Source organism: Strongylocentrotus purpuratus, unplaced genomic scaffold (genome assembly GCF_000002235.5).
Source record: "Strongylocentrotus purpuratus isolate Spur 01 unplaced genomic scaffold, Spur_5.0 spur5_scaffold_10, whole genome shotgun sequence".
Lineage (NCBI taxonomy): Eukaryota > Metazoa > Echinodermata > Echinoidea > Camarodonta > Strongylocentrotidae > Strongylocentrotus > Strongylocentrotus purpuratus.
This window is the reverse complement of record NW_022145595.1, coordinates 5465610-5492479: the sequence shown is the minus strand read 5'-3', so window position 1 is coordinate 5492479 and position 26870 is coordinate 5465610. Positions and strand designations below refer to the sequence as shown.

The 26870-nt window shown below is 39.6% G+C and overlaps 1 protein-coding gene across 3 annotated transcripts in view; it reads left to right on the top strand.

Moving 5' to 3' along the window:
- Nucleotides 1-212: 212 nt before the first annotated feature.
- LOC581897 (zinc finger MIZ domain-containing protein 1) overlaps nt 213-26870 on the top strand; it is a 32409-nt gene continuing 5751 nt past the window's right edge. The window contains exons 1-16 of one of the 3 annotated variants that reach the window (XM_030979283.1): nt 213-466; nt 10024-10148; nt 11136-11277; nt 11811-12087; nt 13161-13274; nt 16678-16878; nt 17508-17873; nt 19098-19248; nt 20037-20172; nt 21157-21367; nt 21853-21958; nt 22667-22886; nt 23774-23928; nt 24263-24403; nt 25281-25513; nt 25856-26623. In XM_030979283.1, coding sequence (XP_030835143.1) covers nt 213-466; nt 10024-10148; nt 11136-11277; nt 11811-12087; nt 13161-13274; nt 16678-16878; nt 17508-17873; nt 19098-19248; nt 20037-20172; nt 21157-21367; nt 21853-21958; nt 22667-22886; nt 23774-23928; nt 24263-24403; nt 25281-25513; nt 25856-26623 — 3600 coding nt within the window. Of the gene's footprint in view, nt 467-10023; nt 10149-11135; nt 11278-11810; nt 12088-13160; nt 13275-16677; nt 16879-17507; nt 17874-19094; nt 19249-20036; nt 20173-21156; nt 21368-21852; nt 21959-22666; nt 22887-23773; nt 23929-24262; nt 24404-25280; nt 25514-25855; nt 26624-26870 lie in introns of all 3 variants that reach the window. The other 2 variants (XM_030979282.1, XM_030979284.1) reach the window with 2 other exon arrangements.

Genomic DNA, 26870 nt, shown 5'->3' with positions numbered 1-26870 from the left:
GGTAGAGCAGTGGTCTCGTAATCCGGTGACCCGGGTTCGAAACCAAGTCGATGCGCTAGTGCCCTTTGGTGAGGCATTAATCCTCATTACCAGGTCTCTCGGAGAGGACCTAAAGCCGTCGGTCCTCAGGTTGCTTAGTAACAAGCATTTATGTCTTCTTAGCAGTCAGGTAAAATAACAAAAATAACAAAAATAACAAAAATAACCAAATAATGCATGCATTAGAAATGTTTGCTGAATGCTGTCTCATCCAGTGTGAAGCATTAAGTTTAAATCCTTGTTCACTTTTTGTCTCTTCAATCACAGCCCAACTGTCGTCTTGGTGTGAAGATCTTGGGAGGCTCCTGCTCCTGAGGCACCAGCAGTCCAGAGAGGAAGGGGGAGACCTGTCTTCGTCTGGGACCAAGACAAACTCAGATTCAATGCACCAGCAGATGCAGAAGAATCTGCCTCCAGTGCCACACAGGTAGGTCTTCATCCAAGATTTTCTCTTGCAAACATTCAGTTCTTGGGAGTGATTCGCAGGTGTTGCGCAGGTCGAAAAGCGCTATTCCGGATTACACCGCACATCGAGGTAGGGTATTGTAGGATACCAAATCTGCTTGCGATATAGTACTAGCTTAAAAGTCGATGATGATCTGCTAAATTACGATAATTTTTTAGGTAAACTTCTTGTAAATTTATAAGAATATTGATGAATTTGGTATCAGTTTGTAAAAAAAAAGAGTGTTCTACAAGAAAATTACGATCATTTTGTTTTTGGCAGGCCGTTCATGCCACTAGTTCCCTTAACCATTCCTGGCATTGGTTGCTCAAGGTACGTCCAAATCATGGTCACAAATCTACAGAATTTACATTTTTTGATAATTCATTATTGAAAGAAAAAATATTATCTAAAGATCTAAATGATGGAGCAAACAATGGCATGAAAGGCCTGCCATAGTTAAGTCCAACTTAAAGTTGATCTTAGTCTTTGTAAAACACCCCAAGTTCATCTGATAATAATAATAATAATAGCTCGTTCTTATATGAGCGCTTTTCAGGACGGCAGGCCCTCTCAAAGCGCTTTACCGATATACATTATTACCCTGGTCATTGGATCCAGGCTTACCCGCACACAATGTATGCACATTCTCCACTCCCTGGGGAGCATTCCAGCCACGCGTCATTTTGACAAGCGCACACTTGCTAATCTAACCACATTAGCTTTCGCATCCTACCGGGTACCCATTTAACACCTGGGTGGAGAGTGGCAAATGTAGATCAATGTCTTGCCAAAGGATAGTATTGGGCATTACTGCAATCTTGCCTGACGTGAGAGGAACTTCCAAATTCCCTGGTCCTTAGCTGCAACTTGGGCCTCTCCCACTGACCACCCTTGGTCCATTTTGTCGATGATTTTCTTGGATTTATTTCGTCCAGAGTACAGGGTTAGGGTAGTCCAAATTCTGTCCATTTTTAAACACCTTTTATTCTTCAATCACACGCATCCCACACACAGCGCGCTGTCTCCACTCATTGCGCGATCCCCAGAAACATCCGTCGGGTACAGAATGAGAGGCAAGGACTACTGTCACTGGTTCCTCATTTAGGGCATGTTATTTTCTCGGCTGAATGGATGCCCGACAAGGAAACAGTCCAGGCTATGGACTAGGGTTAGGGTTGCGATTGTCCTTTATGTTAGGTTTAAAGCCCGTCTGTACTAGTTTGGCCAGGGGGATTAGACCTCCCTGCAAGGTCACTTACAGGTGGTTATCTCATCAAATCAGCTCTCAATTAACATAAGAAAAAAGAGGATCATGGGGGACCAATGGTCACCGATTAGGCATTGTTTGCTATATAGAGGGCGCAAGTAGCTATAAGTAGTGCAGTGGGGCTTTAAGATAAGGTAAAGTGTTTGGTCCAGGGTTGAAGTTAGGATTGTGGTTTGTGCAGGAAGTTACCACTGAGCAATCAGAAGCCAGTGTCACACAATACTTAATACTCCTGTATGAAGAGAGGTCATGCCTTTAGAAATGCATTCTAATCATGAATCAGATTACAGTAAATCCAGAAGCTTTTATACGCATGAAGTATCCACAAACTTTGTGAATGGTTTGGATTCCTGAAATAATTTAATCATAATAGTAACTGACTCAACACTACATTTTTCTGTGGGTTTCTTACTGTGAAAACTGCTGTCCTTAATAAATTGTGTAAGTTTCTTGTTTTTTTACTTCTTCATACATGTTTTGTAACACCCTCTGTAACAAAGAAATAATGAACAGTAGCTATCAAATAACATCACCTTATTGCATTTGGCAAAGCTATTTATACATTTCATCAATACGAATTGAACAACAAAACATTAATATACACAAACTGATTTTTTTTTCCTTCTTCTTCTTCATGAAAGGCAGAGACCTAGCTTTGGCACAGGTTCACAGTCGGGTGAATGGGAAAATATTGTTATGTATGCAAAGCTATGACATCATCTCCAAGAGCATGTTAACATGGTTCGAAAACATGATACCTCTTAGGTCGATGTTCATAGACAAATACAATTTAATAAAGTTGTGTGAATCGTCTGTTTTGAATGTTTTATTTAAACTGTCTGTAACTGTGATTAAGATGCGCAAATAGGATCAATCTGGTCCTTTATGTTACTGTATGTCTAGCAGTTTTCAAAGAAGATGCTTCTATTTATAACTTTGGTACATGGATTGAAGTGTAAGGTATCAATTGATCAGAAAGCTTTTCTTGCTTGTGAAGAGAGAGTAACGTGACTTTGTCCAATACCTCTACACATTTTCCACTCCAAATTGAACATCTTGTTTACAAAAAGAGATATATCATCTATATATCTTCAGATTAGTTTTACTTCTATAACAAAAGTGACCAGGGAAAAAAATACACAGGGGCTCGGGGCGAAGTAGCCCCCAAATGCCAAAAAGAGCCCCCAAAATTTGCCTAGAGTTCACTGCAAAACAAATTAAAGATTTTTTTAAACAATTTTTTCCCTGAAAGGGACTGAAAACTTGACATAGAAGGTATTTTTTTTAGATGACTCTTTTTTTGCCTGCCAGTCTGCCTGGCCTGCATGTCTGTCACTTTCTCTCTTTTCATTTTCTTCATGTTCTGTATTATCTCTGTATCTTCTGGTCGTCTCAGTTTTCTTTCAAATGCTGAAAAGAGGCTCTTTCTCTCTACCTTTCTCTACATGCTATTCTCCCCCATGTCTCCCCCCACGTAATCCTCCCTCCATCTCCGTTTCACATCTCCAGGTGTCTCAATTTGGTGAGGTATTCATCATTTTAATGACCTCTTTTTAATCTTTGGAAATAGTCTGGGGTACCCATCTGTTAAGTTACTCACATCTCTCCCGCTCTTGCTTACCATCTTGACATCTTCAAAATGTCATGGCAATCAACAGTCAAATGTCATTTCGAAAATTGGTTCATTCCCAGCATAGAATAACTGAAGGAAGAGAGAGAGAGAGAGAGAGTGAATAGATGTCTAGAAAATGTAGAGCAGTAACGCCACAAGTAATTTTTATCATGAAATATCTGAAAGAAGATTACAGTTATTATAGGCATGTTTGTTGAACAAAACAATTTTATAGTTCTTGAAAGTGAAAATTATAATTAATTAATAAGCTGGGATAACCATGTATAACCCAAAAATAAAAAATGGTTTTGGAACTGTTATTGTCATGCAAATGAGTGATATTAGAGTACATTTTGAAGTAGTAGATTAGTAGTAGAAGATTTTATTGAATAATTTGTTTAGCATAAGGCTGATCTGCTACAAGGTCCATATTTCACAATTAACAAACTATATTATCAGATAAAAACTCTTCTTTCTAGTGATAAGTTTTAATGTGAAAAATAGCTCCTTTGTGAAAATTTATGATTATGGAGTTGCATCATCATCCCACTTTATCTTTCTCATGATGAAGACCATTGATATAGTATGGTTACCATGGTTATATCTTGATGGAGGAAGCTCCCCTTATAAATCAAGACGCATTGTTTCTAATAAAACGAACAAGATATTTTTTGTTCTACCAAGGAATGGGAAGATTTATTTGATTAGAGTTTCTTAGATCTTTGATGTTCTTGAAACCGAAACCATTGAGCCGGTATATCATTAGAGGAACTCGCGCATATAATATAAAGTACTGGTCGTGCATTGGATATGTTAAAGTAACTGACTTGAAGATTTTCCAATGGTTGATTATGTATGTAGCAAGTTCAAATGAGTATTGGGAGGTTTCAGACAAATCAAAATGATCAGAAAAGCATTGCATACAGAGCTGTGTAGGCCTGTATCGCCTTTAAGTGTTATAAAACTTTGGTCCCCAATTGTGAACTATTTTGAATTTGGAATATCTGATCTTTTTAAGACGTTTTTGATGTAACTTCATTACTATGACAACCTTTCGCATCGGAATAAAAAGATTAAGAAAACTCACAAATTATTTTTCACTCTGAACACTGTCCATAGCACGGAGAGACAAAAGTACATATTCAATCTTCTTTAAGACAAATCACTTGTTTTTATATGGTATCTTGTAAACCTTTTGTCAAGGCTTGTTTTTTTCCTCATATCTACGGAGGTCAGCATAATGCTAATTACATTCAGATATTTTTGTGAAAGCAAATCTTCAGTTCCGATAATAAAAGTAGTGTCAAGAAAAACATTTTTCCTTGGAATGAAGATTGTTTTCAAATATTCATAAATGAATGATACACGCCATAAAAACTAAAACAACAACAACACAACATGTATGATGTTCCGGTCAATATTTTCTTCACCACTTCCGTCTCTATATCCAAACCTCTGAGGGCAGTGTTACAACTCATTCATTTGAAGGATGAAGATTGTGTTAAAATGATTATGTTAACCGGTGGATCGAGAGAGCTCGTGCTGTAAGGGAGAGTTAAATCAACTTACAGCTGCTGTGCATCTCTGGTCCCAGATCACACGAGCCTGTCTTCATCAGCTTGAGATTTCCAAATAGCTCGATATTTCTGATTTGGGAAAATAATCTCGAAGTTACAAATCGCGTCTTCATCAGCTCGACATTGATTGAGCTCCCGAAATTAGCTCAAGATATTTTGCTCAGCGTTTGTGCATAGTGCGAGTCTTTGGGCTGGTGAAAACGCACCGGACAAATGGCGAGATATTTTGCAAACTAGCCCAATATATCTTGGGATGATTATATTAACAAAATATCCCGCTAATTGCAACTTCGGGCTGATGAAGATGCAAATTAACTGGATTATTTGCGATCGGGATAGTTCTAATAGCGGGATATTCGGCAATCTCGAGCTGATGAAAACAGGTCTACGGAGAAGGGGATCAGGTAGAGATGATGCTCAGTGGAGGTGCTTACATAGTGCACCCAAATCCTGCACCCAATTCTCCCTACCTTTTGGTCTTCAGGATGTCGATACAAATGCAGTCTTGGATGGGTTATGTTAAACACAAGTCAGTGTGCTAAGGGCATTATCTACCACTATCAACCCTCAATATTGGGAAGCCTTCTCAATCCACTAGTCTTTAGATTCAGGCCTTATCATAAATGGTCTTAAACATCAGTTTTAGGTAAATAAATCTGATGTAGATGTCTCTTTACAGAATCCTAACTATTTAATCTTTTTAGGAAGGACAATTAGTAAATGTCATGCCTGTCCATTTGAGGCTCTTTTGGTTTCTGTACATAAGAATTGTTATTGGAATTACAAATTTACTTGTACCGGTAATCATTAAAAATCTTTTAAAAAAGTTATGTAATTATAAAAGATAAAGACCAGTTAGTTATGGTCATGTGATTGCATTGTGAAAGAAACATTGTGGAATCGATCAGAAAAGGTTTACAACTGTATCATCTAGCATATAAGTATTGGTGTGTACTGCAAGGTTCTGGAATCAACAAAATGATAAGAAATTTGGCCCAGTCTTCGTAAAGTTACAAGCACTGTACACAAAAAGATGTATATGGGACTACGCACACGTGCGCGACACGTGCATTTATCTCTCACACACCAATAGATAAACTAATTTACCAAATATATCAATTAGTAGGCGGTTTCCCGGCAAATTTTTTATCATCATGTATTAGTCAAAACATACTCTTTCACATGATTGGTAATAAGAGCTTCCATTTCATTTTTTGAAATTGGGGCGTTTCCAATACTGGTCTTTACCTTTAAAGGATCTTAACTATTCAATCTTGTCAGGAAGGAAAATCAGTAAACATCATACCTGTCCATTTGAGGCTCTATTGGTTTCCGTACATAATAATTGTTATTGGAATTACCAATTTACTTGAAATCAATTCAAATCTTTAAAATTTGTAAAATTATTATTTAATTTATAAATTGATCACTTCCCTAAAATACAAATGTAAATCATTATTTTCTCTTTGTAAAGTAGGCGCTTTAGCTGCTTTATCAAATTCCAAACTTACATGTATGACTGTAAAGAAAATGTTGCAGCATGTTGGTGAAAAAGACGCCTCATTTCATTCAGCTTCTAGGAAATTCCCCCCCCCCCCCTGTACATGTCAGAAATAATATTGAGCTTTTATATAGCGCTTAATACAAATGTCTCTAAGCGCTTTACAAATATACTATTACCCCGGTCATTGGATTCAGTGCTTGCCCGCACACACTGTGTGCACAATCTCCACTCCCTGGGGAGCATTCCAGCCAGGTGTTACTTGACGCTCAAAAACTGTTTGACCAACAATGACGATCACATCCTACTGGGTACCCATTTAACACCTGGGTGGAGAGTAGCAAGTGCAGGTTAATATCTTGCCAAAGGATATTAGTGCCGTGTCAGGATTCGAACCCTCGATCATCGCATCTCCAGCTAAGTGCCTTAAACCACTCGACCACGAGTAGAGATGCAGGTCTGAATTGTCAGACTACCTCTGTCAAGTCAGTGCAGGTCATTCCTTGTATGAAATGCAATCAAGATACAGCCAGTGTGTCATTCATTGTCCGCTCAACCTCTTACCGACCAAGCTACCCCGGCCCAAACATCTGACAATTTGATTTTGGGTCGTCGTCGGGACATAAGGCGGCATTGGTAGGCTTAATTGATTTGCTTTCTGTGCGGTGCTCTCCCCTTTATTCTCTTTTGCTCATCCGTGTAACACGTTATATCCATTCTCATATTCAAGAAGATATATATTAGTTTTACCCACCTCGATAGCGCATATTCCAACATTGGCATGGACTCTGTTTTAACAGTGTGATATAGATATCCTCTTTGTTTGTCTCTGTGCATATGTGTTTTGACCCCTATAGTTTAGGTTTATCCAAAAAGAGATTTGAGAAAATGAGTTATTTAGATCTACAACTATTACCAAATTAATTCACGGGAGAAATATGAAAATACTTGTGAAATAGACCAAAAAATCAATTCAATTAGATAACGGGAGGAAGTGAGAAGGCATACGGTATATATGAATTGATAATAGATTAAGTTTTTAAAGGTCAATTTTACAAGTCCAAATAAAAGGGAGAAAGTGCTAAATATCTGATATTAGGCAAATGTGACATTTTCAATGGATTCCCTTTTTGTTTTTTTAAGGAGGACAAAAAATGAGACCAAATACCCTGTAGCTATCTGGGTTCCTCTCTCTCTTTGATTTAATTGAAATTCAATTTCTGAATGCATCAAATAGGGTTCAATTGAAGCTCAAAACTATATCCTAGGTTTCCGTATAATGAAATTCCAGCCTTTCGGCATTGCATCGTGACGCGCAAAAGACAAAAATACAATCCAATTGTCCACACCAGTATGCAGCCGGGGTAAAGTCAGGAGTTTTGAGGCTATTTTCATCCCATTTATCCGGTTAGCAGACCGGTCCCATTATGCGCCTCTGATCAACTCCCGAGGGAGCTGTTTAAATTGTGAGACGTTATCTTGACTTGCTGAGGAACCGATGATGACTGTCTGATCATCTCTTGTTTCTATTCCGCTCACCTTTCTAGATGAAGGATAGAGGTTTAAGGAATAAATGCATTTTTGATGCTGTGTGCAGAGATCTTGCTTCCTGTCTTAAAAAAAAAATTCCAAACTTTTTCTAGCTTAGCAACAAGAAGCAATTAATGGGAATTCTCGTTCATGAGTAAGTTTACTATTCTATAGATTTCTGTCTCCCCCTCCCCCCCCCCCATCCTCCCCCTCCCCCCCCCTCTCTCTCTCTCTCTCTCTATTTCTATTTCTCTTTATTTCTATTTCTCTTTCTGTCTGTCTTTTTCTGTATTCTGTCCGTCTCTGCCTGTCTCTATGTCTCTCTGTAGATTTGTTTAAATAGTTTATTCTTTCATCTCGAAAGAAAAAAGAACTACTTGGCACCATTTTCTCTCATCTTTAACAATGTTACCATGTCCCTTTAATGACCATGTTAAAGTGTAAACAAAACCACCTTCAAACTGAAAAGTGATGTCCTTAAGTATTTAATCCAGAGAGATGGTGAGAGAGAAAGAGGGAGGTCTACTTATTATTGTGTGTGAAGAGGGCTGGAGAGAGAGAGAGAGAGAGAGATGCTGCTTATTGTTGTGTGTGAACAGGATCATAGAGGTTTAATAGAGTATGTATAGTACCTGTAAATGGTGTGAATAGCCTGAATGAAAGACTTCCTACTCTCCAATCTAGCGTTGTGAATCATGTTTGCTCAAAAAACAAGCCAACTTTAATAGAAACCTCTGCCTTTCCCCTTGTAAAATGATCCATCGAGCTAAAACCAAATACACAATATTTTTCGTAATGCACCCATTTTCTTTCCAATGTCAAAACCCATTCATTCGTTTCATATGTTAACAGAGTGCAGAGATGCCAACCCTCCCGATTTCATCGGGAGGCTCCCGATAATTCACCCCAACTCCCGACCTTACGATTTCCATCCTTATCCTCCCGATTTATTTAAAAAAAAAAAAAAAATGATTTTTTTTTTTTTTTTTTTTTTTTTTTTTTTTTTTTTTTTTTTTTTTTTTTTTTTTTAAATTATGATTTTTTTTTTTGTTATTGGCGCTTATCAGTATATATATCTGTGAATTGTATGAGAAATATCGTCTGTTAACTTTAGCATGTAGTATTTCCACTATGTTAAAAGACAAAGTAACAAAAGATTGTTTCAGCATATGGATTGCCGTAACCAATGCGTGGATATAGACACAGAATCCAAATGGCGGAAAATCAGCAAAAGAAGACCAAGAAATGGTCCCAGAAGTATAAGACCGAAACAGTATCAAGTACCCGTGTATTCGGAAGTCTGAAAGGAATTCATCATGCATTTTGTACAATTTGTATGTTATTTTAAAAAAAAGTGGGAATTATTTAACTAAATACACATGTAAAATGCTGCAAAATAAGGCTCAGATTGCACCAGAGAGCATCTAGAACCCCAGAGCTTCCAGGGCCCTAAGGCGGGCCCTGGACCCCGGCCACATGGGTCGGGCGCTACGCGCTCGAGATGTGCGCTACGCGCACATTATTTGGTGTCGGTTACAAATCCTCCCTATTTCTGTTTTCCAAAAGTTGGCATCTCTGAGAGTGATATATATAGTGTTACACTTTCCATTCATGAAATTCAAAGAATCTGTATTTCTATGAATGTTACCTTTTCTGCAATAAGGGTGCTCAATATTTTCTTTTTTCATGGCTCAAAATAGAAAGCTCTCGCCTATCTTTATCTATAGATATTGATACTGTGAATCATAATACCCGGTAGACACTGCACTAATGTCCTTTGGCAAGGCATTAATCTTCATTTGCCACACTCAACCCAGGTGAGGTGAATGGGTACCTGGCAGGAATTAATTCCTAGAAATGCTGGAGCACTGTAATGGCAGCTAGGCTAAAGCCTGGGTAATAATAAATGCGCCTCGGAATAAAATTTCTAAATGGACGGCGCTATAGAAATGCCTATTATTATTATTATTTACAATGTGATTTATAAGTGTGATTATATCAATTTTGTTGATTATTATGAACCTTAATTTCTTTCTTCTCTCTCATCAGTGATTCTGCATGGCAGGGCCAGCCTCAGCAGCCTTCCCAGCAGTCTTTGAGTGTCGTCACCACTGTCTGGGGGGTGACACAAACCAGCGACGCAAATAACATGATTAGTAACACAACGTTTAGAGGTAGGTCAATGTAGTCAAAGCTCGGCAGATTATTAATTCTTATGTAGAGTATGAACAGTGGAAGATTGATTACTGTAATCAGAATAGTAATAATTGATTTTTAAATGAATTAGATAGGCTACGTGATGTTCTGAAATAGACCACTATTACCTGATCAGTGATGCACTGTACTAGTGTGATTTACGCACTGTCAATTTTTATTGTATCTGTGTATCAACACCAATAAAGTTATAAATGTGTCATCATGGCACGACGTGCAAATTGTACATGTGGTTCATAGCAAGGTTTAGAGATTAATGGCTGTATCTTTGCTTCTGTTTAAGATCAGTCTACGTGTATGTATAGAGATATAAATCAAGTGTAACTAAACATTATGTTAACCTTAGCTTTGCTCTGTTGATGCTACCAGAACGTGAATCTTAAAGCACTGCTCACATATGATATGGTCATTACTGCAATACTCATAGAATAAACCAGATATTGAGGTTTAAAGTTTTTACAGAGTTGGTGAAGATACAATTCAAATTGCTGTACCAATGGTAATACAGTCAAACCTGTCTATAGCGACTGCCCAAAGCAAACAAAAGAAAAAGTGGTCTTTGTAAACAGGTTCCTTTAGTACATGTTTCAATGAGAAACCATTTTCAAGGGAAACAAAATATGTGGTCTTTGTAGACAGGTGGTCACTATTAAAAGCAGGTTTGACTGTACCTTAGTCAACCAACTCCAAACCAATCCAAACAGATTCCAAACTACTGACCGATTCTTAGTCATTTGTTGTATTACAATGATGTCTTTTGGGGGTCCACTGTTGGTCTGGTGTTGGTCTGGTGTCGGTCTGGTATTGGTCCGGTGTCGGTCCGGTGTTGGTCTGGTGTCGGTCTTAACGGTATGATTGGGTTAGAAGTGTTCTACAACTTTGTATTGCAGACACCAAAGTCATTTGTTACTTATTCCTTATTCTCTTTTCTTACCCCTCCCTCACAGGTCAAGGGGGTAACATGAACGCTCAATATAACGGTCAGCAGCACCCCTTCTCAGCAGCAGCGGTAGGGCAGAGCAAGCCTTACAACATGCAGGGGATGCCAGGCTACCGAGGGCAGGGGGGCCCTTATAGGGGCCAAAACAGGTAACAATCTTAACTTCTTCAAGAATTGACTCTTATGTTTCATTGACTAGAATTGAAAGGATAATGTTAAATTCTTAAGACAGACTAGTTCGTGAACAAAGTCATAGTATATACAATTGTTTTGTCTAAACAATCGAAATATACAAAAGAACAGAATTACAAAACGGGACACAAAGGACAGGGAACTGACATAATAAGATAAGACAAGACATGACAAAACAATTTATAACAGGACTAGACAAAACAAGACAAAACAAAACAAAACAAAACAAAGGAAAACAAAGGCAAGTTTTTCGAAATTGTAATGGAAATCTACCTACAACATGATTGTATTTATTAGTGAATCGAAAGTAAGTTGATATGGTCATTTTCCTGGTATTACGCTCTCTGTATGTCATTGATCACTTGGTGGAAAATACTTGGTTTCATAAATAACACCTCCAATCAGATAAGGTGCAGAGCTTTCAAATCTCCAGTCAGTTTAGTTGCAAGTATTCATTCAGCTTGTTGATGTTTTTATCACTATCTCACAGCATGCAACCTGGTATGGGAGGACCTGGATACCCCAACCAGCCCCACAACGTGCCCCCTCACATGGGCCCGGGAGGGGGAGGACCCCACCCTGGTCCTCAGAAGCAGGCTGCACCAGGACAGTTCCCACAGCCAGCAGCCGCAGCCGCAGCGGCAGTCATGGCAGCAGCAGCAGCGACGGTCAATGCTGGCGCAACGGCAACGGCCACAGCGACGGCTACAGCCACGGTCTGCTTAAAAGAACAAGAGGACCAGCAACAAATGGGAGACTACGGCATGGTAAGATACAGGGATTGTAATTCTACTTCTATGGTAATACTCATCAACGCCTGTTCAGCGTCTAGATGAGGGTAAAGCATAGAGTTGTTAAATACAGCTCTATGCGGTACAGTTCCTGAAAAGGGAACTAAATTGTTTCAAGAGCCACCTTGAACTGCTCCAAAGAAGGCAGCTCGACGATGATCTGAGGTAGCTCGTCCCAGTCCTTAAGTGTCCTGGGGAAATAACTAAATTAATGATCATGATAATAATCATAGTATACATGTGTATTTCCTGAGGTCTACCTGACTTTGGCCTAGCTGCCCTGACAGGCGCTCAACCATTCAAGGAATTTCTTCTATCTGGGGACGTATTCAATTCAGGATGCAGATTGAGTTTAGTGTTTTACTTAGAATTTATTTGGCTGAGTAATATGTCTAACTCGTATTTGAATCATATCTGAGCATTTCACCTAAGCAAGTGGACTTTCAGGCAAACTACTTTCTGATATGCATTGTGACGTCACATGGTCAATCCATGATTATGCGCAATTATTGCGTCACATTAAATGCGAGTGTACAGTTTTCACTAAGTTGTTGTACCACTGACCAGTCTTTATGCCATGGGTTAAACATTTGTGAGGATCAGAAGTTACATTCTCCTTTTTGAAGGGGAGATATGAAATGCTCCCTATTTGACAGATGGTACTTGAGGTGAGAGTGCAAAGGTCATTAACTGACCTATTAAATCTCAGTATAAAGATTTGATTCAATGAATGCCCCCTGTGGCTCTCAGCAGATGATTGAGGTCAGAGGGCAAAGTTCATTATCTGACATTGTATTGATGGGAGACAATGAATTAATGGACAAGGTTGAGAAGTGTTCTCCTTATTGCTAAATCCAGCCTTTCTTTCCCTCAGGATTTCATCCAGAAATATGAGACAACAGTATAAACCAGTAGAAACCATGACAACATGAACAAACTGAACGAGAAAAGCCCCAGCTTATTCACTAACCAGAATTTGTTTGGGTTGTGTTTCGACAGGGACTAATGAAGAACCTTTTTAATTTTTAACCTTTGACCTTTGATCTCAGAGCGGCCAGCAGCAGCAGCAGGGAATGTACCCTAGCCAGTACTACCAGCATGGGGCGCCTCCCTCGAGCCCCAACCACCATCCTCATCTTAACCCACAGATGATGCATACAGAGGTACTGACTTCAAATCACCCCCTCCTTCCTTGTTTGTTCTTACTATCTATCTATCCTTTCGTACAGTCAAACCTGCTTTAGTGACCTCCCATCTACAAAGACCACCTGCCTACAACAAGCACATTTCTTGTTTCCCTTGAAAATGGTTTCTCATTGAAACATGTACTAAAGGAACCTGTCTGCAAAGACCACTTTTTGTGTTTCCCTTGGGCGGTTGCTATAGACAGGTTTGACTGTACTCTTTGCACCTGCCTGGCTGTCTCTCCATTTGCGAACCGTTAATTTCATGAAGTTATTGTTCTCATTTCAGTTTGTAAACCTGACTTCTGTCCACCCGTCCATCCATTTTTCCTATCCATTGACCTACATGTTCCTTCGCCGTATCACTTATCTGTTTGAGCAGTCCATTGCCTATAATCTGTCTATCTGCCTTTCTGTTCATTACATCTATTCATCTTTGGAGCGTGTATTTATATATCGGTTTGCTGTTTTTACTTGGGTTTTATACCTGTACCACTGAGTCCATGCTCCTTGGTTTTAAACCACTATTGTTGAGCTTTGCACATTATATCACCTACACCTTTACAACAAGAACTCTTCTAAATGAAATTCATCATATTTTTCTTTCAATATGATCCTATGAAAAGTCTATCATTTCTCCATCTCTCTCTCTCTCTCTCTCTCTCTCTCTCTCTCTCTCTATTCCACATTCTCTATCATCCTTGCCTCCTTCTCTCAATCATCTCCATCTTTCTATTTCCTTTTCCACATTCCTTGCTCATCTTCATCTCTTTTATCTTCTCCTCCATCTCATTCTCTTCCATATTTCTTGCTCATCTTCTCCATCTCTCCTTCATATGTATTTTTCCGTCTTCCTTTTCCCTCCTCCTCTCTGTTCTCCTAATCCGTCTCTCTATCATCATCTCTTCATTCATTCCTCTGTGAATAATAATAATAATAATAATGGGTTCTTGTATAGTGCTCATGTCTGTCAGACTTGACACTCCTGTCGCTCTACAATTATCTGCTCATCATTGGTTCTCTTTAACAAGATCTCCATCATATTCTCTTATTCTTTTCATCCTCCTCTTCACCTCCTCTCCATCAATCATTTCTCCATCTCTCAATCAACTCTTAAATATCACTGGTCATGTTTTAGACCACATGACTATCCACTCTTTACACTTGAGACATTCTGCAAATTTGAACAGTCCGTCCAGTGCAATACACGGGCTGCTTTGGAGTTCACTAACAAAACTTTCTTTTTTTTGTCTTCACCTGATCCTCATGATATCATCTTTGAGAGCCAGAAGGGCAGTAACTCTGCATCAACTCTGTGTAAAAGTAAATGAGTTAACACCCTTCTGGGACCCGTTTCACAAAGCCGTTTCAATGACAAATGACAAAAGTCAGTGATAAATCTGTTGATAACCAATCAGAAGCAAGGATTTCAGTAGCTTATAACAAAAACTGTCATTTGTCACTGATGACAAGTTTTGTGAAACGCCCCCCTGGCTCTCAACAGATGATACATTCCCTTGGCTGAGAAACGGGATGCTAACCTTTGACCTTTGACCTTTGCTCTTCCAGCCCTTGGCCTTAATGTATGATATATATGATTTGAGCACAATCTGTTTTAATTCTATACTATTTTCCTTGTGTATTTAGGTGCTGGCTTGGGTGGTCACTCCCCCTATCTTCACATCCTCATATTCCAATGGTGCGGTCACACTTGCATGTAAAGCCTAACCATTACGGCCATGTACGGCCATTTTTTATGATATGGGTTAGGACATTAGCTATCTCAGTTCAATCCAGAGCTGATGAAGATGAAGATGCAAACACACAAAATGATCATGCTACTTTTCAGCTCTAGCTAATAAAGACCCATCTATAGATTGACTAACCCTTTTCCCTTTGTATTACAAATATTTTTCACTTTGTATATCATGACATGAAGATGATGTGAATTCTTGAGTGGTCATCAAACTCGTTCCTTTCACGTATCTTGAAGTGGTCAGTATTAAAGATAAAGTTGAGTTCTGGTCATGCGATTGCACTGTGAAAGAAACGTTGTGGAATCATCAGAAAAGGTTGATCATCTAGCATATACGTGTTGGTGTGCACTGCAAGGTTCTGGAATCGTCAAAATGATAAGAAATTTGGCCCAGTCTTGGTAAAGTTACAAGCACTGTACACAGAAAGATATATATGGGACTACACAAACATCTGGCATAAAAATCTGTCCCAATTTGTATGATGTTACATGCCATATTTAGAATATTAAGGCATTTGAAGATCCATGCTTTTCAGGGAACATTTTTTATCTGATGTTCTTCCACACTTGCATAATAACAATGATAACGCTCACAAATTATTTGTCACCTCTTCCCAGAACTCAACCTTCTCTTTAAGGATCGATGGCCTGACCCTCTCCACCTTCCTCTTATTATTTTCCTCCAATCTTTATCACAATTCCATAAATATCCTAAAATAGACGTGGAAAGTGAGGGAAATGTGTATTGTGTTATGTGATTTCACAAACTCAGTTTTTCCAAGCTTTACCTATTCACATTAATGTGTTTGATCATTATCACCTGTTAAGAGCAAGAAGGGCATTAAATGTATATCAAAGTATATGAGTAGACCACACTTTGGGCTCTTAGCAGGTGATATACTTTGTGTGATTGGTTTTTTAAAAGGTGGATTCTATTGGCTCTTCTTGTTGACTATCGCTTCTGTTCACCTCTAGCACATTACACACTCTGTAACCTGCCTTAATTCACCATTTTTGTTTTTTTAAGTAGATGTATGGAGGAAAAGATATGAAACTACATGAATGATGAACCTTCCTGATTAGCAAAATAGTTATAAATCTATGTAGCAGTGGAAGTTGCAAGGCACTTTCTCATATTTTAGATCCAATTATAGTTTAACGTGAGATTAAGGACAGTAGAACTACTCGTCCAACATCACCATAATGATTTGAAAAGTGCCTCAAAGTAGAGAACCCATTGTGAAAATATTAAAACAAAGTAATGAAAAAAGAAAAAAAACAGTAGCATATGTTTGGCATCATTGCAACTCCTTCCTGCTGACCTTGTATAAAGCCCATCTGTACTAGTGTGCAGAAGGGATTGGACCACCCTGCAAGGTCACTGGACAGGTGGTTATCTCATCAAATCAGCTCTCAATTAACATAAGAAAAAGAGGATCATGGTGGACCTATGGTTACCGATAAGGCATTATTTGTTATTTAGAGGGCGCAAGTAGCTATAAGTAGTGCAGTGGGGCTTTAAAAGAAAGCTACATTACATGCATCTAGACTTTGTTTGAACTTCACACTTTCCAAACTCAGCCCTTATCATCATCTAAAATCCAGTATCTCCTTTTTCTCTTTCAGATGAGACCGCAGCAGGAGTTTGTCAACCAGTACCCACCGGGAGGCATGCATCAGATGGGGCCGATGATGGGCGGAGGGGGGCCGGGCAAGCACCCTATGTATGCTGGTCAGATGGGGCCCAACAGGAGTATGGCTGGTCCACAGCCCCATCCTGCTTCCTACAACAAGAGGCCTTTCCCTGGACCCCAAGGATATAACCCGGTAAGCAAACTATCAGAGGAGGCGCGATAGCTCAGTAGGTAGAGCAGTGGTCTTGTAATCTGGCAACCCGGGTTCGAAACCAAGGCGATGCCCTAGTGCCCTTTGGTAAGGCATTTATCCTCATTACCTGGTCTTTCGGAGAGGACCTAAAGCCGTCGGTCCTCTGGTTGCTTACTAAAAAGCATTTATGCTTTCTTAGCAATCAGGTAAAACAATCACCACTACCACCACCATCCTCTCTTGTCAGTTGACCAAATCAAGAATCATTAAAAAATAAACACACGTCTCTATTGATCAATGTTCCTTAAATTTAGTAGCAGTATCCAAAGGCTTGAAGATAGTGGTTAGGGCGTTGTCATGAAAAACCTGACCCCCCCCCCCCCCCAACATCATGTGCTATGAGACCAGGGCCATATCTTATGCAAAGCTTTTAAACTGATACCAAACTAAAGATGAGTTGGTATATTGATAAGGCACGGCCCGGGTTAACAATTTACGGGCCTTACAGGATTATGCAATCATTAAATTACATCTACTGGTAATAGACCAGAGGCAAATGATGGTAATATGTTGAGTTAATTTTCTGTACCGTAGCAGTTCTCTCTTTCACTTTTTCTTCTGCTGTACAGAATCCCATGAACCAGCAAGGGTACCAGATGGGACCTCAGGGCCCTATGCCCATGAAACCTGGCCCCTACCCAGGTGGGCATCCGGGCGGGCATCCGGGCGGGCATCCAGGCGGGCATCCAGGGGGGCATCCAGGCGGTCATCCCGGCGGCCATCCAGGCGGGCATCCAGGTGGCCATCCAGGCGGGCATCCAGGGGGCCATCCAGGTGGCCAGCCGGGAGGGCCCATCCCAGGCCCGATGCCTGGTCCCATGCAAGGCCCCATGAGAGGAGGCGGGTACATCAACAAGCAGGGTAACCAATTCTTCCCCCGGGGAGGCCCTCCACCACAGGGGCACATGGGTTCCATGCCAGCACCACAGGCAATGGTAAGTATCCATTAGGAAAAGAAATTTGCTATTAATATGGAATTTATATTGAATATAGAAATGTACATATCACCTCTTATATTCCTCAGAACTTCCCTAGAAACAAAAGGGCTTGAAAATGTCTTTAAGTAGGAAAATAATGACTGTTAGTTGTCTAATCGACTTAAGCGATTGCAATCATCTAAGTTATAGTCTGATTTTTAGACCCTTTTACAGAATGGCCGTACATTTGTGCTGCGCAAAGATTCAATCAGTTTATTTTTGGCCATTACAAGAATTGGGTTATTGATGTAGTCAAATGCTCATGCACCCTTTACAGCTCATTGTATGTATGTTATTACCAGAGAAGAAAAAAGTCAGTCAGTCACTCAAAAGTGTCTGACAGTGAAGTCTAGAAAGTAAACAGGTTTCCTTGCATGATTTGAATACTAGGATGCTGCTAACGTTTAAATTTCACATAGGCTAAATGTGACATATTCTTAATTCCTGCAAAGTTCTACAGAATTTGATGTTGGCTGCAAATGGGACATAGAACCTTTAATGCAGGATTTATCACACAAAAACCTGTATTACGTCTTTTGTATGATTCTGAATATAATCATGTACATGTTATCATCTTGCTGTGTAGAGAACTTCATACTCTTGACTTCTCTTTACCATACCTTTTCTCTCTCTTTACCATACCTTTTCTCTCTCTGTACCATACCTTCTCCCTCTCTTAACCATACCTCCTCCCTCTCTTTACCATACCTTCTCTCACTATTTACTATGCCTTCTCCCTCTCTTTACCATACCTTCTCCATCTCTTTACCATACCTTCTCCCTCTCTTTACCATACCTTCTCTCTCTCTATTTACTATACCTTCTCCCTCTCTTTGCCATACCTTCTCTCTCTCTTTACCATACCTTCTCCCTCTCTTAACCATACCTTCTCCCTCTCTTTACCATACCTCCTCCCTCTCTTTACCATACCTTCTCTCTCTATTTACTATGCCTTCTCCCTCTCTTTGCCATACCTTCTCTCTCTCTTTACCATACCTTCTCTCTCTATTTACTATGCCTTCTCCCTCTCTTTACCATGCCTTCTCCATCTCTTTACCATACCTTCTCCTTCTCTTTACCATACCTTCTCCCTCTCTTTACCATACCTTCTCCCTCTCTTTACCATACCTTCTCCCTCTCTTTATCATACCTTCTCTCTCTCTTTACCATCCTTCTCAGCAGAATAATGCACAACAAATCAACTTCCAGTCACCGATGCCGGGTAACCCGACGCCGCCCCTCACACCGAGTCCCAACATTCCCCCACCTTACATGTCACCTACAGGGCCCGGTGACATCAAACCTTTCCCTAGACCACCTGACATGAAGACAGGTAAGCTAGCTCATCAACGCCAGTCAAAATTTCATTTCATTTCATATTTCTCATGTTACATATACATTTCAAAACAAAGTACAAGTTGTTTTTTTATGTGATAAAATAACAATCATGCTGTTATTTATCATGAGTATAAATAATGAGAAGGGTATGCACATCATTCTTGATTGATTGATTGATTCAAATTCATTCCATTTCATATCAATTGTTTGCACAATAAAGAACACAGTTGACAAAGTAAGTTCAAAATTATGAAATGAAACAGGAACCTACTGGAAAGCATTGCTTGTTTTTTGTAGGTTCCCAATAATAAATATAATATGAACATTATTTTCATAAATCTAAGTGTCTGTAAGGCATCGTTTAACAATGATACATCTGAGATGCACGGCCCTACTTGTTATCAGTGTCTGTGATATGGTGTAGTATTGAAGCCCTATAAAAAATTGCACTCCAAAATGATCATGAAATGCCTCAAAAAAGTAAAAATCTTTGAGTGACAGGTTTTACCGTACTTATTTTTCCCAATAGACTGTAAGATTACAAAAAACTGTCAGGAAAACGCAAAATTTGAATTTGATTTCCAATCATAAATATCTTGATAATCAGACAGGCGATCGGCTTGTAAAAGTCATGGAGTTCCTGACTAACCTAAAGGTTTATAATTATCATTGCAGCGTGAGCTAAATCCAGGATTTTGTTTCAGAATCTGAGATAAAGTTACCCAATCCCTTTAAAGTGGTTTGTCAAATATTAATCTTCTTTCATTTGATCTTGCCTAGCAGCAAGCGACGAGATGTGCATGACGTTCCCTGTACGAGATGGTGTGGTGCTGGAACCGTTCAGGTTAGAGCACAATCTAGCCGTCAGTAACCACGTCTTCCACCTCAGGCAGTCAGTCCATCAAACCCTTATGTGGAGGTAAGTAGCAAATTGGCAACACTGAAACATACTAATTTTATTTGATATGATTTGATTTGATTTTTTGGTTTCCGCATCCTTTTTTCTTTCTTTTTCATTATACATTTTCATGAACATAATATGGTTTGATACAATATTTCAAGTGTACATAATTTTATACAGATAATATACGAAATTAAACAAATATATTGAATGCATAATTAACATACATTAGATGCTGGAGGGCTACAGAATAAGCAAAGTAGCCTGACGTGCCCGCAGCTCTCAATAATATACTCATTTATGCTACGGTCACAATTTCGTACGAGTCTCCCTGTTTTTCCATTGTCTGAAAATTGTTTGTATGGCGTTTGTAGCAGTTCGTAATGGCATTTGTGACCGAGGCTTTAGCCATCTGCTCTTTGAGGGGGGGGGGGGGGGTAATCTTTTTATAAAGTTTGTTATGAATTACAAAATACAGTATTTGAGCAGCAAGAGTACAAAATACCTGAACAATTAATCCATTTCTGATGCAGTATCCATTGGACTTTATTCAATGTTTTTGGTAGCTTTTTCAGTCTCATCGGCGCCTTTGATTAGGCAACTAGATACAAGCGCTTTATGAATTCCTGGATTGGATTGGATTGGCATGTATTCCTGTTAATCTGCTTCTGGAGATTGTAGTGTCTTCATCTCGTCTTTTGATATTATATGTACATATAGGAGAGTCAACAGTGTAATTTTCAACTTATTCAGTAATATGACGACAATAACAATAAATCATGCCATACTCTGTGAAATGGGGGAGGGCTGCATTTTATATAATTTTCATCATTAATTTGTTCTGCTTCCTTGTAAAGATACATTGACTTTTTTGTCAGAAAAAAGTATCAAGATTTTCCACATGAAAGTCAGTGGGTTATACTTTCTTCCATTTCCTTTGGCATCAAAAAAAAGTTTATCAGGATCTCAAGATATTGCTCTCTTTTTCTTTTCCTTTCTAAGATCGGACTTGGAACTTCAATTCAAGTGCTATCACCATGAAGACAGACAGATGCACACAAACTGGCCGGCCTCTGTCCAGGTGTCGGTCAATGCTAACCCACTGACCATAGAGAGGGGCGACAACAAGACCTCTCACAAGCCCCTCTATCTTAAAGGGGTGTGTCAACCAGGCAGGAACACTATTCAAATTACTGTCAGGGCTTGCTGCTGTGTAAGTTTGTTTTCTTTCTATTCAGATGGATAGGGGGAAGGGGAAGGGGATAGGAAGAGGGAAGGGAGAGGGGATAGGAAATAGGAAGAGGGGGAAGGGAGAGGGGATAGGAAATAGGAAGAGGGGGAAGGGAGAGGGGATAGGAAGAGGGAGGGGCGGGGGAGGACTGGGAAGGGGAGGGGAAGGATGAGGGGATGGGTAAGGGGGTGGGAAGAGGGAGGGGAGGAAGATGGTGTCATAATGTCTTAGCTGCTATATAAGATGTTTAAGATGCTCAAATCATTCAATTAAATCATATCTTGCCAAACATTTGATTCAAGTCATGATCAGTTGATCCATACAGTAGTGTTGTAGCTTATCCACATTGATACCTACACATTGTCTAGAGAGTCCATGGGCATCATGACTGTTAGCAAATTATATTTTAGATACTCCTCGAGATCACATTAATGTCATTATCTGCCTCCCTCTTTTGTTTTGTACAGTCTCATCTATTTGTTTTGCAATTGGTGTACCGACCGACCGTCAAATCAGTATTACAACGACTACTCCGAAAGAGATTGCTACCTGCCGAACACTGCATAACAAAAAGTAGGTGTAACACAGATGTAAACTAGGTTGATTTGTTTGCTTATTTAATTGTTTATTTTGGTTGGGGAGAGGGGGGGGGGGGGGAATCTCAATGTACTCTTGCATCAGGAAAATATCTGTACGAGAAGCTAGAACAAAAGTATAGTTTTTGTTTTGTTAATGAAGCAACATCTGCATGTTGTGGCACATGTTCTTGTTTTCTTTTACAAAGAAATTGTGAAATGGTTCTATGTCCTATATTCACTTTCAGGGAGTTTTATGTATATTACTTTAAAGTAGTATTATTTCAACTTTAAATATGATATGATAATACAAAAGAGTACTGTAGAATAAATCATTGACTTTAATCTACATATTAATTGAATTATGAACCTACAGTGTACATGCATATATTTTCTTAAGTTATATTTTACACAACGCTCTTCTTTGCAATTATCCAAGCCGTGAGTGGCAGTGCTGAATTTATGATAATTTCCCATTTAAAAAGCTTTGAACACTACCTTTTTGCTTGTTTGTTCAATAAATCTGATTGCTAACAAAGATTAATGCCATACCATACTAAAGGTCACTAGTGCATCGACTTGGTTTCGAACCCGGTACCTCCCGGTGACGATACCACTGCTCTACCACTGAGCCATCGCGCCTCCTGCATCTAAAGATTGAATTTGAAGTGAAGTAACATGATATGTTTTATTATTAACCCTGCAGTCAAGAGGAATTTCTCAAGCGTGGCATCATCGACGGGCGGACTGAGCGAGGATGGGGTTGAGCAGACAGCGATCAAGGTCTCACTAAAGTGTCCCATCACGTACAAACGTATTACCCTTCCTGCGAGAGGGCATGACTGTAAACATATCCAGTGCTTTGATCTGGAGTCCTACCTCCAGCTCAACTGTGAAAGGGGGTCATGGAGGTGTCCTGTCTGCAAGTAAGTGGCTCATCATCATCAATCATCACTCTCATTGTCTTTATTGGCATCAGTATCACCTTCATCGTCATCATCATCAGCATTTTCATTGTCAATATCACCATCGTTTGCATTGTCACCACCATCATTATGATTATCATCACCATCATCATCATCATGATCAACATTATCATCACCATCATCATTATCTTATTCATCATCATCACCATCATCATTATCTTATTCATCATCATCATCATCATCATCATCATCATCATCATCAACATCATTTTAATCATCTCACCATCATCATCACCATCATTATCACCATCATCATAATCTTCATCATCATCTTAATCATCATCATCACCATCATCATTATCTTAATCATCAACATCATCTTAATCATCATCATCTCCATCATCATTATCTTAATTATCATCATCATCACCATCATCATTATCTTAATCATTGTCTTAATCATTATCTTAAACATCATCACCATCATCTTCATCATCACCATCATCATCATTATCTTAATCATCATCACCATCATCATCATCATCATCACCATCATCATCACCATCATCACCATCACCATCATCATCATCATCATCATCATCACCATCATCATCATCATCATCATCATCATCATCATCTTAATCATCATCATCATAATCATCACCATCATTGTACTCATCATTATCATCTCTGTTATCATCATCATCATCTTTATCTTCACTATCATTGATATCTTGGTCAGCAATGTCTTTTTGCATGTCATCCATGCGACAATATCATTTATATTATCTCAATATCATAAATACATATGTAAATCTGTTTCCATTGTTTATGAATAGGCATTTATTAACTCTTTTTGTGGTGGTACTTCTCTTGTCTCTTTGTAGCAAAACTGCATTACTAGAAGGACTGGAGGTAGACCAGTTTATGTGGGGGATACTGACAGCGGTCCAGTCAGCCGATTTTGAGGAGGTGACGATAGATGCTTCAGCGAGCTGGAAACCGGTCCCTATAAAGAGTGAATTCAAAGAGGAGGAACCAGGTATGGTACCACAAAGGTTTAGGGTTCAAATCCCTAATGTGAATGATTCCCACAAAGGCCTTGGACGAGGATTCCTTTTCCGTCACATGTTTTCTTCTTATTCTTCTTCTGTATTTTATATCTTCACGCTCTGTACAAGGTGTTCTGCGATTGGTGGAATTCTGGTACTGCTAAAAAAAAATAATACATGTATCCTTCGTACAGAACTAAAAAAAAAGGAATTGAAGAATTAAAAGATAACAATAGATGAAACCATATTGATGTACTTTTTGTTTGGATAATAAACTTCAAACTCAAACTCAAAGTCAAACTCATTTTCTTTTGATCTGCTCAGACTCATGCCACGCACCCAAGAGGCATAAAGCTATGTCACCAGGGAGCATGACGATGCCTAGCACGCACCAGTATGAAGGTGGACCTAGTCCCTCACCGTACCCTCTACCTAACATGTCATCACCAGCTGAATTCAATGGAGGTAGGTTCCCTAGCTTACCCCTAGGACTGGGGAGTGTTTCACAAAGATCCCAAGTCCAACTTTAAAGTTGGACTTAAACATTACGGAGAGCCATTTGTAGCCCTAAATTTAAAAAATATATTCAAAAGCAAGAATTCAAGTATTTTTGACTTTTCATAAATTTCACAAGAACATGAAATCTTCTTGATAATAGAAAAAATGAATGATTTGAATCAACATTTTATGCCTTTTGAAATAATTTTTACAAATTATTTTCAATGATGCTAACGACTTTCCATAATTCTTAAGTCCAACTTAGAGATAAGTTCAACTTAGGATCTTTGTGAAACACCCCCCTGGTCTACCACTTAGCCATCGAGCATCCTCATGACCTTTGAACTATGCAAGAATGATAATAATATTGGATATTTTTTTATATCCACCATGCAAGGTGCTCAATGTGTTCCAATATTACCCTGGCTCTGCTAGGCTACCAATTTTGGTGCTCACAGGATTCAAGGAATTTCTTCCTACCGGTACCTATTTAACACCTGGGTGGAGAGTGGCAAATGTAGATTAATATGCATGGAGCGGATTCAAGGCATAATGAATAATGTATAATGTCAAATTGATCTGTGTTTACACACTCTCCAAACTCTTCTGACTAATCTTTCTTAATTGAACAGTGCTTTGTTTTTATGATCGATAGAATATCATGCCTTTGAGATCAGAAGCAGTACATTTTTAAGAATACACTATTGTGTTGTTTGTTCAAGTGCTTTCAATCAACTTACATAATACAGTTATTATTCCGTCACTGGGTGCAATGAAATGACACATGTATCTCATGTCAGATAATTACTATAACCGATTCTTTTTTAAATTCCTCTCTTTGCAGCGATGAGACCAAATTCAAACGCCAATCCCAACGTTGGGGGTCCCAACAACTTCCGAAACTTCCCTGGCTTATCACCCCACGGTGCGGGCGGCGGGGGAGGAGGGGGTAGTGGAGGGGCACCAAACATGACCCCCAACCCCAACAGCTTCAATGGCCCTACCATGATGACAGACGATAACATCGCTACCACAGACATGTACCCAGTGGAGAAACAGTTCAATCATGCATTACCGGTAAGTATTTTGAGGCATATTTATTTGTATGGCTGCCATCTGTTTCCAAATTTATGGATGGTTTGCCAAAAAACACCTCATTTTGCCTGCACTGTATGATATTGATGTATGGATGAGATCTATGGAGTTTATTTTGCCTATATTAATTGATGCTACATTACCAGCATACATAGGGCAAGCTAAAATTAGGAAATTATTTGTAATTTCCATTACAGGAGTCTATACTAGATTTTGAATATTTATTTATTGAGTTTATTTTACTAGGGTGGCATCATCAGTTATTTCAATTCTGTTCTACATGAAGCCCTGTATTGAACAGTATTTTTGTTTGTATCTTGACAGCCCATGGGTATGAATCAGCCCCACCCACCAGGCCAGCAGCCTCACAGACACCCCTCCCCGATGCAGCATCACCCCAGGAACAATCCCACCGGTCCTGGTACCCCAACATCAGCCTCCATCGCCTCCCCACGCTCCATGCATACCAGCAACCCCAACCTGAGACCCCCGACACCAGGGGTACCGCCCCATACACCTGGCATGGGACCAAGTACACCGGGGGTGGGGCCTATGACCCCCAACATGAACCCCCATACTCCCAACAACATGAATCCCCATACCCCGAACAACATCAACATGAACCCCCATACTCCAAACAATATGAACCCCCACACGCCTGGCAACAATATGAACCCGCACACGCCCGGCAACAATATGAACCCGCACACGCCTGGCAACATGCCGCCGACGCCCAACAGCATGGGCAATACCACCTCTACCTCGATGATCCAACAACCCCACACGCCAGGGGCGTCGTCCAACCCACCTTCTCACCCCGGCATGAACACCATGAACAACAACCAGCGCTCCCACCAATCCCCTAACCCTGGACCACCACCCAACACCTCATCGACCAATCAACTTCCAGCATTACTTGGCCATGGTCCAATGAGTGGGAACCCCACGACCAACGGGGGTGTAGTGGGGCTGGACTCTCACTCCAGAAATAACAGCATATCAAACAATCAGGTCAACAATGCCAGTCATAATTTAGACTTTGACCCAGCGGCCGTTATAGATGGGGGAGGAGAGGGCCAGGAAGGCTTAGATGTAAGTATATCTCCACTTATCCATTCTCATCAATTATATCACTGTTGGGCATCACATGTTTTCTCCAAGTAGATGATTTCAGCTGATTTGAACATTTGAAAATTCGGTCAAACCTGCTTTAGTGACCACCTGTCTACAACAAGCACATTGTTGTTTCCCTTGAAAATGGTTTCTCATAGAAACATGTACTAAAGGAACCTGTCTACAAAGACCACCTATCTACAACAAGCACATTTTTTGTTTCCCT